Source organism: Falco naumanni, chromosome 10 (assembly GCF_017639655.2).
Source record: "Falco naumanni isolate bFalNau1 chromosome 10, bFalNau1.pat, whole genome shotgun sequence".
NCBI lineage: Eukaryota > Metazoa > Chordata > Aves > Falconiformes > Falconidae > Falco > Falco naumanni.
The window spans coordinates 14,312,493-14,333,437 of NC_054063.1; the positions used below are offsets into that span (position 1 = coordinate 14,312,493).

The following is a 20,945-nucleotide window of genomic DNA, read 5'->3' on the forward strand; positions in this document are numbered from 1 at the left end:
ACACAACTTTTACAATCTCATAAAACCTTACAGCTGAGTCTGGCTGGCAGCCTGCTGTCTCACGCAGCGTGCTTTCCTTTCATGTCTCCCCCCTCGGTATGGTTAGCAAGGGAGAGATGGAAACTCAGGAAATAATGCTATCGTGCATTTATATGTCACGGCCACACACACTGTTGCTTAGGTTATGCTAAGAGATCCTAACTAGCATGCTTAAAGACATACATAATTTTGCATGGGAAGCGGTTCAAAACACCAATGTGAAGCTACACGGTGCGTGAAAAAAATCACTCCACTAGTAGTTGGAAGATACCTGATTCAGAGACTTCTAACCGTGACAACGACCAGGTCTGCTCTGAATATTTCTTGAGGTGCTAATTCACCACAGTATTGTTATGCTCTGCATGCTGGAAGATGCAGTTTGATTTTTCAGTATTTTTTCACAAGCTAAGCAACACCTTTACACAGGATTCACTATAGATTTAAAAAAAAAAGGAAAGTGAGTTAGGTCAGCTGGAATTGTATTCTCTCAAAACACCTTTGAAGATGTAACCTGAAGAATTTCTCTTGAACTTCGTATTTCTGGACTAGTTTTGTTTCAACCAAAGCTGCTCATCGAGCCCAAGTGATTTCTCTATTGGTAAAGGAGCCAGGCATTCCACAGGGTTTAACTGAGTCCAACACGTGGACTTAGGTATGATGGCTAACATTGTTAATCAGTAGTTCATTATTCAGTCTTCTACCAAGATTTAAGGACGTGGCCTAGCAGAACTGGAATTCAGAATAATTACCATTCCGATTAAATATTCATGTCAATGTTGTTTAATTATCTTCTTATCTTCTCACTTCATTTACATCTTGCGCCACTGAGCCTTCCAGAGAAGAGCTAGCCTGTGGACTTGAGTTGAGAAAATGAGATTAAGAAACTAGGAACATGTAAATTCTAAAACAACAGCTTAAATTCAAGCGACTGTTAGTCACTAGTGAAAGCGGCAGACCATAAATGATTGACTCAAAATCTGAAAAGTGAGTCTACATGTGCCTTGAGACCACACTGTGTATTTAATTGCTAAAAGTTCAAAGTGTCTGAGCCAAGTCTAACCCTTACATTACTTCCTTACAATATTGTCGCTGGAAGGCTCACGAGCACTAACTTTTCAAGTATATGATTATTTTAATTAACTTTGAATATTTGGAATAATGAAGCAGCTCAAAGCCTCTTTCAAAGATATCCAAGTTTATTACTGAAAAAATGCAATATTCAAATGTGTATGATACAGTAAGTAGTTGCATTTGTACATGTAAACCTTGATAAAGTAAACAGCATCTCAAAGACAAATTTATGCCAAAAGTGTCTTACAATAGTTAATCAGACCAACAACTTTTTCCTCAGTGAATTCTTTTAGTTCTGGGGTACATCTCAGCTTGTAAAAGTAATCTTAAAACACAAAAGAAACTGAAAGCTGACACGCCAGAGGAACTTCTAGCTTGTAGTGAATAAAAGTCAACTTCTCTAAAATGCTCTGTGGTACTGTAATTTTATTTTAAATATTAATTACAAAGTGTGGACTTATGAATAGAAAAAATAGTTGAAATTTTATTCTTATTCCTTACTTAGAAACCAAGTTGTATTTAAATATTACATAAATTTCAAATATATACACATTTTAAGAAATCTGTTACGATCATGACGCTGCAAGTTAGCCAGGACTATCAGAGTAAAAAATGACTGAACTATGTCATTCAGTTAGATTTTACATGAGATTATTTCAAAGAACTGAAATTTCAGTGATACTACTCTAGGTAAAAATCAGAGCCAACAGTTTGGAAGTTTTTTCAATACAAAACTCCGAGTCATCTAAATAGAACTCAAAATAAAAAGGTGATCTGAAGTTATTTTTCATTATTAACAGAAAATTCAGTGTGTTCTCAGTGGTTAGAATCTCATCAGCTTGAGACTGCATTGGGTTTAATCCTAATTTCCCAGCCAGTAGCATCCTAACAACTAGCTCACGGCAATAAGAAAGCAAACTACAGAGAACACGTAACATTCTAAGGGTTATGGCAAAAAGGTAGAACAAGCCAACAGAACTAACACAAGGTAATTTCCAGTGTAGTGAGGAGGGAATTCATGACTAAATTAACATTAACATTTCAAGACTAAATCCCAGTCCTGGATTTAAAAAGTTCCTGTATAACATGGAATAGCGAAGTGATTTCTCTACAGTTCCCGGTTGTGCCATTATAACTTTGTGCTGCTGTGGTAACATTGTGCTATCATGATTATGCCAAAATCATGGCGATGCAAATTTCTGCTCAATGTGGTTGAAATGTCAATACGAGAGAAAAATTGTCAGCATGAGTCTATTATATAAATTTTAAAATGCTAGAACTGTGTAGGGTATTTGAGCTGTATGTGTGCGTGTAGGGAGGGACACAAGGAGTGCAAAGTGGGTGGTCAGAAAGGACAGATCCTGTAATGGAGTGGCCTAACGGCACCCACAGATGCACCCCCTGCTTCCCCGCATCGCTCTGTCCAATGCATACCAACTTGTAAAAAGCACCAGACACACTAGGATTTGTGCGCTTTTTGCTCTGGCTTCTCATTAAGGACATCCCAAACGATCCTGTAAATAATTCTGCAGCTACAGAATCACTCTGCAAATCAGACTGTCAGCAAGAAGGCATCGTTTAATAAAACACTGAGGATAAGTCAACAACTGAGCCAGACGAGAAAAAGAAAAGGATCAAGAGAGCTGTCACCATCCTCCATCTCCAAACCCTTGTTCTGCAGAACCTGTCGGAGTTCTGCAGAAAAAGTCAGCGAAGAGAAGAGCTTTGCTTCCCCTGCTCACTCCCTGCTCCACACGTGGGCTTGGTGCACCTTACCCCAGCAGAACACGGGCTTTACAAGCCTGAGGTCAACTATGAAAAGACTTGGGGATCTTTTCAAGCTGCTAAATTTTCCACCACAGGTATTTAGGCTTGCAGCTCACTTAAACGCTTTCAAAAAGTGTCACTGCATGCATTTTCATCAGACAAAGTATGCATTGGAACTAACAAAATAACTACTCTGTCTAAATGTGGAAATTTGTTGGAATTCTAGTGTCAGCCTTAACACCAAATAAACATTATTATGAAAGGCTGGCTGTGTATTTGTTTCAACGTTTACTCCCAAATAAGCAACATGAGTTGCTTAGTAAACATAAAGTAGTTTATGAGGATTACAGAACCTAAAATGCTTCTGGAAGTTCCACTGCACTGTAAGAGATTGTTGATACCACTATTTTTATCTCTGTCCCTTTTCTCCTATGTAACACTTAATAGAAAACATGATTGTTTGATTTTCCATTAACTTTATTGCCTTCATATTTAGCTGTTCATATAAAATGAGTTTTATTGATAAGGCCATTGCCCAGTGTATATAAAAAAATCTAGCTTATAATCGTTTTAATGAAAATTTGTGACACTTGCAAGTTAATTATGTATCAAACATTTCTTTTCAATTTATGGACGCGGGTGATTTTCAGTTAATCAAAATTATATGATGTTGCTAAATATGTGTGTAGTCATTTGTCCCTGAACAAACTGTGGCATAATGCAAAAGATTAGTAAGTCCCATGATGTCATGTAGGACTTTGCAGGTAATGCCGCTGGACCTCATGGCTCCAGAAATTCTCTCTGGCTGCACTGCCATTTGAAATCTGCAGTGGAAGAAGCCACAGCGAGGAAACAGCGGGTGTGCACTACTTACATTAAAGTGACCATCTTAATAGCATATTAAGAATAAAATGTCATCAAATTTCCCCATATTAACACTCAAAGTTGTGTTTCCCAAGATACTTTTCATTCTGCAGAACTTTTTAGGCAACTTCAGGAGATTTATGAATTTATGCCTTAAGAGATATACTTATTAACCTATTTTCACTGGTTTCGATTATTAATTTTTTTTTAAGCTTTCTGAAGGACACAATCAAGCCTAACTGATCCTCAGAACACAATTTAAGACACGCTGTTGTCGGAAAAGGGCACAGCAACAGCTAATGTGTGTTTTGTAGTAATGAAGATATACTTCCAAAGAAACATCTAACAAAAAAACCACTTATGGTCCATCATAACTATGGAAATTTTAGCCTTGTCATCATCAATATTAACTTCAAAGTTCATCTAAATTTTCTCTAGAAATCCTTTAACAAAAAGGGGTAGGAAAGAAAAATTTTAAAATAGCCATCATGTGGTTTGCCTTGTTTCCAAATATTAGTGCTCTACCAGGATGCTCGATTACTGTGCTGTGTTTCTGGTAAGGAAACTGAATTACAGCAGAACCCACGGAGAACCTGTGCTCAGTCTTCAGGCAACCCTGTTAGCGCTCCGTTGTGAATACTGAGCTCTTAATGTGTGTGGAGACAGACTTTGAGCTCTAAGAAGAAACCTCTCATTAGGATGGCTAATGAAGCAGAATTATTTTTTTCCTTTTTTTTTAGTCACCAGAATTCAGATCTCACACATTAGGCACAAATTTAGAATACAAAGTCATAAGAAATGAGATGTGTATAATGTATGCGGACTTTTTGCTATTTCTGAAATGGAAATTTCTTTTTTCTGAATCAAGACATGGGATTTGGTTAGGAATAATTAAGACATTTTGGACTAATCCTTGTATTTAAAAATACCTAGTTGCTCATGCAGTCTCTCTAAGGGCGCATGCATAGAGCAAAGTTGTCATAGATTAGATCTGCAATGATCTAAAGCATTTTTGCACAAATTGAAGTTCTAAAGCTTTGTCAGATTTCACAAACGCAACTTGCATGCACAGTCTATTCATACTGGTCATTTGTTTGGAAAGACAATATTTAGAATATGAAAAGACCATTCACCATTCATAAAATACATTATTCCTGAGGACAGTGTGTGCCTTATACTTTAGTAAAATAACGTGCAGTCAATGCAAACAGCATACTAAACAAAGTCTAGCAAAAAGTTTTCTCAGCTTAAGCAAATGGTTAGATAGTGGCAAAACCATTAGACATTGCTGATTTCCTCCAAAAATACCGCAACACACACAGTGTTTCTCCAACACTTCTTGTGCTTTCCCAGTGCATAAAATGCACAATGTCAGATCAACATACTAGCCTTTGATAAATTCCTATTCACCACTGTTGAAAATCATTTAAATATATATATATATTTATTTAGATCTCAAATACAGAAAGGTTTCCTTTCCTATGTGATTTTTAAGTCCAACTGGAATTTGCTTAAGTATGTGCTGACATGTGCCAATATCTGCAGCAGAAACAGGAAAGTATAAAATAATCAATATTTGTGATTCTTGCCTATTTTTATCATGTATCTATACCTTGGGCCAGCCAAAGTGTTTTGTTTTTTACAGAAAACATTAAAAAGAAAGCTCATCTGTGACCTTCTGAAGAACTTCAGTACTATCACTATGTGGCACAGGAACAGAAGCTGTGACAGACGGTTAATGCTGTCAGACGATGCTTGAAAATCCACAGAATGAAAGAGAGACACAATAAATCAAATCAAACGGTGTGATTATATAAGCACTGAGGAGAGTGCATTAATTACTTCTGATGAGGACTCCTGAGGAACTCAACGCACAACCCAGAATATAGAGGAACAAAACAGCCTTTCCAAAATACGGGAAGCTGAGTTCCACCAGCCCTTTACCACAGAATCAATGGGTAATATATCTGATTAGACCATACCTTCCAATTCCTTTCCTCCTTTGTGCAATACTGTAGGTTCTCCTACAGTTGCCTTGTCTGGTCACAGAGAGCTGGAATTAACCAAGAAATCTCATTAATATGACCAAATGGCTAAAGAACTTAAGGTCTGATGCTAGGCCCTCTGGACAAAATAGAATGTTCTCAACCACTGTGATGGGCTCTTGACTCTTAAAATTAATTTTATATGGCATAATAAAATAAAATGATTGTGCTAACACATGCAAATGAATTCTGGAATCACATTATTTGGTTCAATAGGGTATTGTAAGTACTTAAAATACACGTCGCTTCATTTCTGTCAGCAGTGATTTTGCTGCAGCTTTATCCCTAAAAATATGCTAAAATTTGCAGCCTTTAGAGTTACTGTACTTTGTGACTCTTCATTTCTTATTTTTTTCTCATCCAATATAGAGAAGCATTATTTAAAATTGTGCAAGAGAAACAGAATTAGAATCGTTCTGTTCCTTCGCTCCCTTCTCTGCAAGGTAACCTCACACCCTTGTTGAAATTGAGGGCTTATCTTTTCCCATATTATGAAATGTTAGTAATAGACAATTTCATCACCAAAATGTGACTATAACCATACCAACACTGCTGTATACTGTATGCACATAAAAACTGAAATTTGATTCTTTACATGAACACTACCTTTTATAGTGATTTCATCCAAAAAGCCCCCCAAAACTGTAAGAAGGTGTACGAATAATAATAATAATAAAAAATCTAAAAGTAACCTGTATGTGTGTGTGTGTGCATTTATATACAATCTGTATACATATCTGTCTGTATCTAACTCCCATGCTTTGACTTATTTAGGCCAATAAAAGAAGTGCATGTTACTGGAACATTTACTATTACAACAAGAGCATTGTTATAAAGTGCTCTGCTTCTCCTTCCCTTGAACAAGCAAGTCACAATGTTATACTGTATGTCTGATATATATCTGCATAAGCTTGCATACTATAAAGAGTTAATTGTATATTGAGGACGAAGTCATCTGCACTGTATGAGAATATTTCAAAGTAGCATTCTGTGAAGTCATGAAATCATTGCCCAGACAGGTCAAAAGGAACAGTAACACAGTTAGACATCTGCATGCTGCATCAGAGCATGGAAATGACAGTTCTTTCACCCTGGAAGTGTGTGGAGGTGGCCTTTCTGCACAGAAAAGTGGAAAGACAACTCAACAGCCACATCATTTTCAAATATAGCTGCAATGTGGGCAATGCGATGCATTCTTTTAGAGCTGCTGTTTTCTCTTTGAATTTAGAATTTTTGGTTTTCAACTAGAAGGATAAATTAATGACACTGATGTGCAAATCTTGAACTGCATAGTATATATTAAGCAGCCATAGACCCCTTTCTTAGGGTAGGACCACATCCACAATCTCAACAAGAGACTAGGACAAACCTGACAAAACAGTAAGCCTGAAAGATCATTTATACCAAGTTATGGCCACAAAGGCAACAATTGCTCTTTTCTTCAGAGGCATTACAGATGGAGCTGAGCAATCAGAAGCTGTAGAAGTAGTGGATATCATGTAAGTTGGTTTTAGTCATGCCCTTACTGTATAAACTCACAGGCAATTTTTAAATTTCATTATGCTGTTAGTATCTTCACGAACAGCATGAAAACTCATTGCCTTTTTGAAAAACAAAGTATCCAAATTTTTAATTTGTCTGCACATTCCCGAGTGCCAGCTCTCCTTGGTGCTCACCACAGACGAGTTACAGGTAGGGCTTTTCATTTTCTTCGTCAAAGCATCTGTTTTCCTATTCCCTCCAAAGCCTGCAACTGTACCGCCCAGCAAGAACATATATACACCGTGATTCTCACACGCTGATGCCACTCTGACTTCATTTTGTAAACTGCACTCTTCGATTTCCAAACAGTGTTTTTGTTGCAGCATAGTATGACTAAGGCCATTCATGGTGATACTGTTTGCCATTCTTTTTCCTTTCTCTCTGCAAATGCTCCAGTTCAGCCTCATACATCATTTCCTGGACTAAGTATTTCTCTCTCCTCATTCTGTCGCACAAGTCTTTGGGCATGTCTGGAATCAGGTAGGCAATGAAGGACTTAATTCCAAAAACAAGGTGCTGAAAAGAACAACAAAAATAATTGCTTCAAAGATGCATATTCATTCCTCAGGCCACGTTTTAGGGACTAAACGTCTGTGGGAAAACTGGAACTGAGATTCAATTAATCACTAGAAACCAGCTCCTTCCCTTTTTTAAAACATACACACACACACAGAGGGGAGTAAAGAAGCTGTCTATCAGAAATGTGAAAATGCTGAAGCATTCTGAAAAGCAAAACTAAGGGTATAGCTAGTGACTTAAATGAAGACATGACTGCAGGGTATGCTAGTCTCAATAACCTGCAAGCAGTCTTTGGGAAAAGCTTGTAATCAAAGTAACCAGATTCCTGGTCAGTATGTAATACACTTTTCAAAGGTAGTACAAGCATTTTGATTTGATGTTAGGCTAGAATCATGTCTTATTTTCCTGACGCAGATTTTAACTTGTAATAACTGTGCTTAATGTACAAGTAAGTTGCATTTCTTCTTTTTCAATAAAACACGGAAGATTTGCTTGTGAACCAACATGCTGTATAAGATGACTGTTAAGGAAATACGAATTTTGGAGGGACTCTAAAATCAGCGCATACTCTGTCAATGCAGTTTGAAGCAGCTGACTGACAACGGTTTGGGAAGGGCTTTTTTTTTTTTTTTTCCTCTCTTGATTGTAACAAACAAGCTGTTGATGATACTGAAAATTTTTTCATGGGACTACTTTAAAAAAATCAATTTAAACCTTGAAGAGGTTGAAAGGAACTGTTCCTTTCCATGACTAACCTCAAATACTATGATGAAGGCCAGCCGCGCTGCCAGGACGTGCCAGAACTGCAACGTGAATTCATATGGAGTTGAACTCCATGGTGGGGCTCTGTAATCTCTGTACCTGTAAAGCAAAGAAATACCCAGTAAGTTAGTCCGTGCTAGAAAACCTGAACAGGGTGAAGAGCACTCTATCCCAGATCCGGTTGAAAGCAGAGAAACTGAAGTGAAAACACGGTTCAGAAGGAATTAAACAGAAAAGGAGAATAATAGTCCACAGTATAGGCAATTAAATAGGGCTGCTTATAAGATGGCACTCTTTGCTCCAAAAATCCAGAGCAAACAACTTCTTTTGTTGCTACAAAGCTGCGCCTTGGAGTGTTGAGTTCAAAAGTGTTGACTCCAAATTGGTTCTTATCTTTGCTTATAAGGATTTGAGATTTTCCAGACAAGGTTTGCATAAGTGTAACATGATTCTGTAAGTCCTTAGTCAACTCAAGCTAACTCTCACTGTAAAACTAAATCTGAAACCAGAAGGATTTAATTTAATGCTGAATTTCTTGTATTCACCTTGTGTAACTGTTTGGGATCCTGACCTGGGTTAGAGCCAAACAAAAAATATATATAATTTTGTTTAATAGACCTCAGAATGCTTAACAAAACTGAAATGAGAAATTGTATACTTCTTGGCAGCTAGGTAACTTTGAAATGAAATAATTCGTAAAGGCACACAAGATACAGGTTGCAGAAGTCCTGGAAAAACCCAGAACACAGGTTTCCCATGTGTTACTATTGCGCCCTAACACACGGTGTTTGCACCTAAGACTTCCACGCTGAACAAACTTGAACTCCAATGCTTTCACAGACAAAAAATAAATTATTATGCCAGTAATTTAAGCACTGAATTTCCATTTAATATCTATATTAATGTCTATGCCTGTATTACAAGAAGGGAGAGCATTGAAACATACCGGCAGTATCCTGAGTATCCCATCCCAAGTTCACTCAAATCAAATACTGACAAACTGCTGTTGACATATCCTTTTAAGCATCTGAAAGAAAGACAGGGTCAGGACCTTCTTCATAAAGTGGTTATATAGCATAGATCCTGTATGGAAACATATTCTGCTGTCATGTATTGCAAACATACTATTTGCTTATCAGGACAAAAGTAGTTCTAAAATTTTAAGCGGAGAAGGCAAATTTTATTGGAAAGGAACAAATAACACCTGTTTCAGGGATAATGCAGTTTAAAAATCTATTTTCAGCACTTTTCATGGGTTTGCTTCTTATCTACCAGCAGATATAAACCAAGAATTGTTGCTAGCATTCTTCACTCTCTTAAAATTACTGAACTTAGAAAGATGTCTAGAGAGGCAGAGAGGAGAATAATTTAACATCCTTGCAGAATCTGCCACCAATCATGCAGCATATAGCAACAAATGACAGGTTTTATGGCTTGAATCAAAGAATTTTCACCAACAGTAAAATGAACAGTGCATATATACCAACCGGACATCTGAAAGGCAACAACTTATGACTATTAATGACAGAAACCACATAAATACATTGAATTATGACTGTAGGAGTGAAACTTTTGTCTTTTCCTGGAAAATCATGGCCATATAAGACATCCCATCTCCTTGGAAATCTGTCCTGTAATTCAACAAAGAGCATTCTGAAAGGCAAATAACATTTTAAAAGAGATGCATCAGGGATCCTACTATACCCCCTGAACTTTCAGGTTTGCTGTGACACCTCGAATCACTACTGGCAAAAGAAGAAATAGAATTATGTAGTTCTCTATTAAAAGGTTAGTGCACATTAAGCACTAATGTTGCTCTGATATTGTCTCTTTTCATCCTATCCTGCTTCACTATTTTTGCCCTTAAATTCTCTCTTCCTGTGACACCACAGGAAGCGTAAATGTCTATTTTGAATCATTAGAGATGGAGCAACGAGGGAAGGAAGGACAGACCGCTGAGGTTTGAGCTGAGGCATGCTCTATGAATGAAGCGGTACTGGCTTGCTGGACAAGCCTTGATGCTTTCACTCTTACCCAACCTCCTGCACAAAACCCAAGATAAGTTGTGCTTGTAACGCACACTGTATTAGCAAAGTGATGCTTCCTTTTCTCAAGGTAACCCTGATTCCCATATTGAAAAGAAAAAAAATAAGAACACCCTTCAAAACCACCCCCCAAAACCACCTGTAGGGTATTGGTCTCCAAATAAATGAAAGGATGTCCATGGGTACCGTGATCTGTTCATATCATGTAAAAGGTCATGACAGACAGCGGGAAAGGTAGACAGAGCATGGTGGACCCACAGTTCAGGGAGAGCAGTAAATGTCTGGCAGGAAACTGGCCCAGTGGTACAAAGATAGGCAAGATACCCTGTTTGATGCTAAGATACACTAAAGACGGAGTTATGTTAAATAGTGTCAAGGCCAATCTTGCTGGAGGTGGGCTGCAAGCATTTCTGAAAACAGGCAGGGAAGTTTGAGGGTGAATGAGGCGTAGCCTAAAAGAGGGTTTGGGATTATATATATGTGTGTGGGAGTGCAGTGGGAGAAGACAGTCCAGAACTATTGCAGAAAAGAAGAAAAGCTTATCTGGAGAAAGCCAGAAAACTGCTTGATGTATACTGAACTCTGTGGTTTGCCTTCAAAAGGGAAGACATGATTTTCCACTTCGGTAACTGTGGAGTAAGTTTGCAAACTCTTTGGGATGGATGAATTACTTGCACTTAACATCTGTGAAGGTTTGCACAGATGTAAAAGGTAAAAAGTTACTGATATATGTTAAGTATGTTAACACAGAAAGAGAGAAAAAGTGCGCTTCCACTGAAATACACATGTATATATAAAAGTATGTTAATTACTTTTCTTGTCTGTACCCTTGATCTGTACAGGGACCATATTTGTATGCATAGACAAAACGTGGAATGTAATCGGAAGTAATGGCAATAACAAAGGCGTTGGTGATGACAGCCAGAACTCCAATTCCTTCCAGAATCCCATACCAGATACCTAGGAACAAGAAAAATGACAACAAAGTCATTAGTCTTTCACAGTCATATTAAGTCATATGAAGTCATACTAGTAATATTAAAGTCATTGTTAGTCACACAGTTTTCCCTTCTTATTGAGAGAGAATTATTCAGTCAGAAAAGCTAGTCAAGATGAAGCCATGTCTTCACATTCCTGCCACCAGTGGCTCCACCTGGACGAAGCCTTACAGTAGGGCACACCCTGTCGAGAAGAAATAGTTAAGCAACAAATGTATAACCATAATCTTTGGATATAAAGGCCAAATAGAAGATTTTTGAAAGACAAGGCTTATTTTTATTTAGTTCAGTTTTAAACCAAAACTGAATTTACTCCTTATATTTAATTTCTAAATTCAACTGATTTTGGATAGCATTTAAGATGTACAGTTTCACAATTTGGAAGCCTAAAATACTATTTAGCCTGTTTTCAAGATTCCAACTACTATGATCCTTTATTGGAAATGGAAAGAAAATCCGAGTAGTCCTCTTAACTAAGCAACTGAGTATCCTTTTGTTGCTTAACAGGAGAGTTATCACTGAGATCTTTCGGTTACACTATCAACTTCACTCTTGATGCACGAAATATTTCAAGGGTTAAGCTGCACTGAAGAAGGAAACACAAATAAATGGTATGTGACAGTGACGGTCAGTAGTTTCTCTCACCTATATCTGTTGCTCTTGCAGGCATAGGTCTTCGCCACTGAGTAACGAACTTGTACGCATCTAACCTTATTTCTATGATATTATTAAGCAATGCCAGGAGCGGTGCCAGTGGGAAGGCAGCAACGAAGATGGTGGTAAAGCCAAACTGTAAAACTAGACAGACATTTTTGTGGTTAGCAACTGGAAATGCAAAAGATCTTTCAACGTGCGACATAGTCCCAGTTTCTCAAGAGAAGTGACACATCCCTAAATGTACTCACCCATCTCTAAATATTCGTCCATTAAACCATGAAGATTCATAGGCTGCAGATTCCAGTCTTTTTCCCATTGAGGCAGAGAAACTTTATGCTCCATTAATTGCCCTCCTCTCTTCATTTTGCGTCGTGACCACCAATTCTGTAATAAACTTTATTAGATAAACAGAGCATTATTGACTGTACTTGCTCAGTAATTTACAATACTAGCCGGTATTGTTTTGCAGTCAGTGAGCCTATTTTGGATAGCACATGAATGTATATTTAGATATTTTTTTGAAGTATTTACAATACCATATAAGATACAATTCCAAGAATTTCCAAAAGTTCTCAAAATTCTGCATTACTATTTTAATTATGTCTTTAACGGAGCATATTAGTCATTGTACAAAAAAGCTTTTCAGAACATGCCATTTGCTTGCATAGACTTTTTTTTACAGGATTTATCTGTATGCCTAAATAAAAAAAGAACAGGGAAAAAAATCACACATAGTGAGAGCATTAAAAAAATAAATAATGCTTTATTTTTAATCCTGTAAAAGACAAACCAAGTAAATGGAGCTGATTAAGAACTCTATGATACCACCATATACTGAATAGTAGAATACGACTATTTTTAAACAAACCTAAAGGTCTAGATGCTCTACAGAATTTGTTCTGTAGCATTTCTCATGAAGCATGAAGAAGTGTCTAAAAAGGTGTTGCTGAAGCTGCAAATATTTAAGACCTTTTTTTTTTATAAAGCTGTGCAGAGGTCTTTTCACAAAGTAGTTATAAATATGAAGCAGGTCACAGTCTCACAAATTAAAGTGTTACACAAATGAAACCTATTACCCAGTACAGACGCAGGCGGCAATGAAAGACCAGTGTTTGTTTCTAGACATTACTGAAAAGAGACTGAAGATGGGAAAAAATTTTCTTGTAAGTATTTTTATTAACAGGCTGCTACTTTTTCTCAAACTAATTTAGTGTTTAGCTCTTGATCTCTCGGTTACTGAAAAAGCAACTGTCGCCACAGTTGCAAACCATGGTTTTGTCAAAACAAAACACTGCTTTCCATAAAGGAAGATAAGCATCTTTGAAAATAAATTCTAGATAGAGTTAAGACACTGCTGGGCTGAGGAGACAGGAAGCCTGACACTTCAAGTAGGCTTCTTCTCAGAAATCCATCTCACAGCAATACAGTACGCTGCCCCTCATCTGCAGAATGCTTGCACATTGTGAGCATAACCCTTTCTGACATATTTTCAAGGTTGAGACTTTGATTAAATTAATATTTGATGAGCAACCTTTTACTGAAAACATATTTTTCCACTTTCAAGAGAACTGTAAGACTCTTAGCCCATTAGTCTTTTCAGTAGTTGAACAGCTCTGTATTATGGAAAATGAAAACACAATAAACAATTTAGGTGGTTAACACACCCTGAGAAGCCTTATCTTATTGCTTCCCTTGGGAATAAAGCTACAGTTTGAGCCATGCAAAAAGTGAAAACATTCTCCTAACATAAAAATATTTTTCCTTATCACTGAATCACACCAATACATGATCACTAGCTGTAAAAGAAGATTTGACATCTGAACTTACGGATAGCCTAGCTCCATGAAGTTGTTCCACATTTGTTTTAAAACCATAATAACTCCCATTTGCAAGCACAGATCTATCAAGCAGCCACTAGGATGACACTAAAATGAAATGGAAAAAGATTAATAGCTAAACAAGATAATTTCTTTAATTTTTATTTGTTCAGAGGGTAAATGAAAAATCTTCAATATATATGTCTAGTGAAGAATACTGACTTCCAGCTACAGAAACATTAAAAGAAATATTAATAACAGAAATATTAACGCACTTTAGTTGAACAACCTTTAGACATATTATTTCTTGAAAAACTAGACCACATTACCTAAGTTAAGGGTGTGTGTTCTACATATATGATAAATGATATAGTCTATTTCATTTGGACTGATACATACATATTCATTTCAAAAGAATGGAGCAATATTTCATTTTTAATACCCTAAGTTTGAACAGAGACTTAGTAGCTGAATCTCTGGTACTGCTAGTTAAACTACCTAAATTGCCGAATTAAAATGTTTAGTAATTACAGAAAATTTTTTTTAGACCATGGACTACAAATGTTATGGCATTTTATTCTGTGGCTACCAAGGTTCAACAGAAGAAACCTATTTTTCAGAGATAGGAGGGAACTTCAGCATGGTAGAGAGATCCAGGGAGATACAATCCTAACACGTTTTCAAGCTACATTTTGAAAATACTGTTTTTCTTCTTTTAAATCATAGAATCATAGAATAATTTGGGTTGCAAGGGGCCTCCAAAGGTCATCCATTCCAACCCTCCTGCAATGAGCAGGGCCATCTTCGACTACATCTGCTTGCTCAGAGCCCCATCCAACCTGACCTTGAACGTTTCCAGGGATGGGGCATCTAAGGCCTCTCTGGGCAACCTGATCTGGTGTTTCACCACTCTCATCATAAAAAAATTTCTTCCTTATATCAAGCCTGAGTCTACCCTCTTTTAGTTTAAAATCAATCCCCCTTGTCGTATTGCAACCAGCCCTACTAAAAAGTTTGTCCCCATCTTTCTTATGAGCCTACTTTAAGTACTGCAAGGCCACAATACGGTTTTACCCCGAGCCTTCTCTTCTCCAGGCTGAACAACCCCAGCTCTCTCAGCCTTTCTTTGTAGCAGAGGTAGTCCACCCGTCTGATAATTTTTGTGGTCGCCTCTGGACCCACTCCAAAAAGTCCATGTCTTTGCTTGTGCTGGCAGAAACTTCAGAAGCTGATAGAAAAGCACTATATATATGTGCATTACATTGCTCTCCATCCAAAAATTCCACATATTCAGGAGATTCCAATCCTGTAGGACTTAGTAGTGCCTGTGAGGCAAGGGACTGTCACTGTTTGTTTTTCCCAAAGAGAGAAGCAGAAGAAACTGCATGTCTGGGGCAGAGTCACTCAGCACGGTAGAGGACACAGAAGGAAAAACACGTCTTCTGTTTCCTATTCTTTGCTATAAATAAGAGTTTACTCTTCACTGCACATAGATGGAAAAATAAATCTTTCAATCCGAACATAATTCATATTCTTCAGCCATTTCCTTTTTATTCATGGAAATGTCACAGGAACACAAAACAGGATTGCTTACCTCTTCCAGTCTCCATCTGTTAAAAAGCTTGTTGTACTTTCCTGGGCGGCCTGCAAATCTGGAAAATAAGATTTCTGTTTCTCAGTGGACATTCCAAGAACAGCCTGTATCAGCATTTATTTCACAACATCCATTGAGCAAACTCGTGAAATATAAACACATTAAATCATTGAGGCTTAAATTGGGTATCTGTAGGATATGGAAGTTTCAAAATGCAAACAAAGAACATAATTTTGCAAGTGATCCTAAGCTTTTATTATGTCCAGAACAAAAATCTTACCTTCAGAGGTTTTAGACGTTAGATATTCAGACTCTAATCTATTTCTAAGAAGATAAGCCGCTGCAATACATAGGAATTTACTGCATCACAGGGATCTTCTTGCCCACGTGAAGTGTGCACTGGATTGCACCCTCAGACACAGAAGCAGAACATCACCCCCAAACCCATCATAATCAAATAGATTCTTGTCAAATGAATTGAATCAGAATTCTTCATGACCTCAGCTAAAGTTCATAAATGAGACAGAAAGACCTTTATGCCTGGTCTTGCTAGACAGAGGAGATAGCAAGATACAAAGAAGTTTCGGAACTGTATGGAGGTGCACCACTGGATGTAACATGCAGATATTTTACTCTTTACTAGATGTTTTATTTGTTTTTTTTAAAACATTCTTGAAGTGAAATTGTATTATAAAACTGAAATACTCTATGTTATATAGGAATGGTAAGTCTGATCATAACAAAATTGAAATGAAGATGAAGCAAGGTTAAACCTGTCTAGTATCTCATGCTCTGAGCTAAAGATATACACAAAAACGAGCCAGAATTTCTGCCTCCTACTCTTGTATAAGACCTGCCAGACAATATTTGATATTTATAGAAATGGATCCTGGGAAATGTAACCAAAGGGGAATAAACAAGAAAAAATCACTACAGTTTATTAGTGCAGGGCTAAATACAGACCCACATTTAGGAAGTGGCTGTATTTTCAAATGAACTGAATTCTCATTTAGTAGGAAAGTCATGTATGTAGACCCACTTAAGAAGTATACTTTGTCTAGTTTCATGAGTAAATATTTCAAGGGTCCAACCCTCACATACAGTTAAAAATGTTAATGTAGTGCTATCAATTATCCTCAGAAACTGACTTGCATCTAAATATTGCAGCTCAAACAATCACTGCATTTTCTTCAAACCTATAAAATTAGGAAAACTTATGAGTTCTGTGCAACTTTTCCCTCCAGCTCAGTTAGCAAAGATAACTTACCTGCCAAGAAAAAAGGCGATGTAAAAGATGGAGCTGTTCAAGTTGACAAACTGGAAGAGGAACATTTTCAAGGCAAAGCTGTTTTCCCATTCAGATTCTGTTCTAGGGTGCTCTGTGGAAAGACACAATACGTGATATAAACTAAAATGAAATCCAGTTATGCCTAACTTTGCTCACAGATCCACCAACACTAAAAAAACAAGCGATGGTTCCAAGTCATGGGGCCTCATGAGGTTGCAATTAAGGTGTCTTTTTCTTCAAAGTGTTCAGTTTGCAGGTCACAAACCCATTGTCCCAGCTCAAACTATGTTGGCTCTGTGTAGAAAAGGAGATACAAGCCCCTGGGTACAGAATAGATCACAACTCTATGGGAAGCTACCTGTTCCATTTCCATGAACAATTTCTGAATTCAGTGTGAACCTTTAATTTTAAGGCTACAGGTATCTTGGAAAAAAAAAAAAAAAAGCCTACAACAAAAAGCAAAAGCACCTGGCATCAGCAGAGCAATAGATGGGGGCTGCCAAGGAAAGCAGAGGGAAAAGAGACAAGCAACAGTCAGTTTCTCACCCAACCATCTTGCCTTCTAAATACGTCTGTGAGACCATTACTTCATCCTCAAGGCTTTCCTTTCATGATTCTTGTGAAGTGTTAAACAGTTTATAATTCCACAAGGAAAGGATGGAGGTCCTTATTTGTTTGGGTTTTTTTTTGAAAGAAATGTAGAAATGTGTAGCAGGGCTACAAGTATTCTGCGTGGGTCTGCACTGCCTTGCATGTTTTTCTTTACTGTTTGTAGTACATTATTTATGTCTGAATTAGAACTTGGTGATAACAATTAATTCTTTTTTTTTTTGTAAAAAATTTAGATTTCTCTGATGGATGTATCAAACTCAGAATATAGTACACTGATAAAAGTTGTAAAGCACATACATGAATTAGAATTCTAAGCAGCCTGAATTTTTCAGTTAAAATTTGTACTGCTTAATTACTTTGGTCTAATGATGACTACATTAGGATACAAATGTACAGCCTTACATATGGACACTTGCTCCCAGAAGTTAAGATGTTCTCCTCCTCTTTCACATAAAACATCTTAGGAAATGGAGTGAGCTACACATCTCAAACACCCAAAGCTCCATCATGCTTGATTCAAGAAGCCTTTTTTTTTTTTTTTTTTTAATTCTTTCATGTATTTTGGGAAAAATCAGCTTGCACACTTAAATGAAATCACTCTTTTCATTCTAATTTCCTGGTCTGTAAAAATGTATTTAAAAAGTAGGAATATAAATCAGTGTGATCTGAAAAAAAAATTAAAAATTTTAATAATTCGAACAAGTTTACTGTACATCCTCAATCTTTCTAACCCGTTCAATTGCCTGTTGTCTGAAACACTGAAACCATTCAGTACTTGAACCAGAAGAGGGAGCCGTTAAATTTAAGCACCGAGCTTGCTTTTAAACTACTACAAGATCAACTGCACATTTGGACATGGGCTAAAATAGAACATGCAAGAAGAAACCCTAAAAGGTAACATATTCACATAATAGATCTTAAATGCTGCCTTTGCTTTCTTGTTTTCTATAAGCTAGAAAGTTTTACCTCTATGAATCATGACTAAAGGCTTCAGTATAAATTTTTAATGTGACAAAATCAGAGCTACTTTAAAATTATGACTTAATATTTTTATCTTAGAAAATGTAGTTTTATCTTAGACCATTTTTTCCCTATTAAAATACACATTAACAAATTGTAAACAAACAACAACCACCAAGCATTTGGGAAAACTGGAAAAAAAATCGCTATTAGCAGTCTAGGAAAGAATATGTTTTGACTTTTGTTCCATTACAAATGTCAGTTTTAAAATATACTATAAATGTTAATATACTATCAAACACACACAAAAAAGCAGAAGATTAAATATCTTTCTTTTCCATTATTTCCTTAGTGAAATAATAATTTCATTTCTTTTTCTGATATCTCTCACTTGGTTAGGGAAATGGCAGAATCATACTATGCACAGATAAAGTTTTCAATCCCTTATTTTATGGAAGTACAGAGGTATATGCCACAGCTAGCAAGAACCATACCATGAAGGCAGACCTACATACCTAAGTCTGTCAGGAGATAGGCAACCTTTTCATATACCTAAAACAGAAATAAGAGATGGTTTAAGTGTAGCATGTGCTGTCTGTTGTGACGTCAAATTCAGAATGAAAACATGCATCAAAAGCATAGGTGTTCTGTCACCCTATAGCACCAAGGTATCTGCACAGGGAAGGGAGGGTGATGTTGTAGCTATGCATGGATGTATAGTTTCCTATAAAGACTTCATTGAACTACTTCAGGCTTCTTTATCCATGTAAATATGTAAGTATACACATTAAATATGCATTAAAGATAAATCAAGACCCAATAGATGAAGAGAAATGTTCAGACTTCAATGGTCCTTCAATTAATAGCTACACGCTTACCCTCTAACTTCAGGAACAAACCTATGTGATCAAAAATTGGCAGAAGCATTTACACAATACAGTTTTCCTTTGCATGAATGTGCGTACTGGTGAGGATATTGGCCTCCTACTGAAAACGTCCTTATCTGCCTATAGACTGACTATCTTCATTCTTTATTTTAAGTGACATGTAGCCCAAGGTAGCTACCAACTCTGAAAATTTTTTCCTTGAGTATTTATTATTAATAGGAAGTTATTTTCAGTAGCTGTGGTGTACTTGTTCACTTGAATGTACTTTTATGACTTAGAATTATCACATATAATAACAGAAATAAATAAAAGACAGTTCTGAAGAATGCTTTCTTATTGCAGCGAGTGCACAATCTTCCTAACAGAATTAAAAGCCATTGTTCGCTGCGCTATTATTCCTTTTTACCTTTTTGCACCTGCATGGGAGTAGAAAAAATGATAAATTATATTGCAGTTGAAGAAATGGAGTTTATAGCAATGTACACTATGTTACCACAGTAACTGATTAAACCTGTGCTGTTACATGACAGGAAAAACTTAAACCAAAATTATGTATCATAGCAATTCTAGGACTGTGCAACACTGGTATCACAGCTGCATTTTAAAGAAGAAAGGGAAGAATTCAAACTTATCAATTGAAAATAACAGAAAGGAAATTCTCAGCCAAAAAATTTATTTACTTCCATTTAGAGATGTATTGTAATGTATTGTAAAAGGTAATGTAAACAAAAAAAAATCAGGTGCAGAAGGCAGTAGCCTGTACCACTGTGACTTGGTGACGTAAGTAAAGATATATAGTGACAAATCAAGCAGGCAATAGAGAAAAACATTGACAAACACAGCATTAGAAGAGGAAAAACCCCTCAAATACTAGCCTTAGGCACTGCTATATGGATAAGCAAGAATATGTATATATCCGATATACAGTAAACTCAGTCACCTTGTGTAAGTAATGTTTTAAATTAATCCCTCCTTTAAAAGAACAGAAGACTTACAACATTGAGTGACATGATGATCATAAAATTGATACAGACTCCAGTGCCAGATGTTGCAAACTGCCAATACTTCTTGATGAAATACCACTTGAAAGAAGCAAACTGTTCCATGGCTACCAGACGATACACGACAACTGCAAACACTGCAGTAAGGACCAGTGAAATCTACAGGTAAGTATTTATGAACAGAGATATTAGAACAAAATAAACCACACCTGAAATAATTTCCACTGAATTAATAAAACTAACAAGTGTTTTAAAGATTGCCATTTGTTTTGGTGAGCAGACTTTAACAGAATGAAAATATTAGATTGATGAATTAAAACATTCCTTTACAATACAACTATATCACATCTTTTAAAAGAAAGAGATCCAAAACCTAACAGTATGACTGACACAATCAGTTTTGCTTATTTTATGTAAATCCACTAATTTTTATGAATGCACTCATGACTTGCGTTACTGTTTACATCAGAGTAAGAT

The 20,945-nt window shown here is 36.6% G+C and overlaps 1 protein-coding gene across 1 annotated transcript in view; it reads right to left on the bottom strand.

Moving 5' to 3' along the window:
• Positions 1-1,217: 1,217 nt before the first annotated feature.
• The window catches only part of ANO3 (anoctamin 3), a 138,331-nt gene continuing 118,603 nt past the window's right edge, over positions 1,218-20,945 (bottom strand). Inside the window, exons 17-27 of the mRNA XM_040609404.1 lie at positions 20,463-20,627; positions 19,096-19,132; positions 16,988-17,099; positions 15,721-15,778; positions 14,137-14,234; positions 12,558-12,703; positions 12,298-12,450; positions 11,467-11,614; positions 9,556-9,636; positions 8,603-8,708; positions 1,218-7,844 (exon numbers count right to left, since the gene is read on the bottom strand). Coding sequence (XP_040465338.1) covers positions 7,662-7,844; positions 8,603-8,708; positions 9,556-9,636; positions 11,467-11,614; positions 12,298-12,450; positions 12,558-12,703; positions 14,137-14,234; positions 15,721-15,778; positions 16,988-17,099; positions 19,096-19,132; positions 20,463-20,627 — 1,287 coding nt within the window. The 3' untranslated portion in view covers positions 1,218-7,661. The remainder of the gene's footprint in view (positions 7,845-8,602; positions 8,709-9,555; positions 9,637-11,466; positions 11,615-12,297; positions 12,451-12,557; positions 12,704-14,136; positions 14,235-15,720; positions 15,779-16,987; positions 17,100-19,095; positions 19,133-20,462; positions 20,628-20,945) is intronic.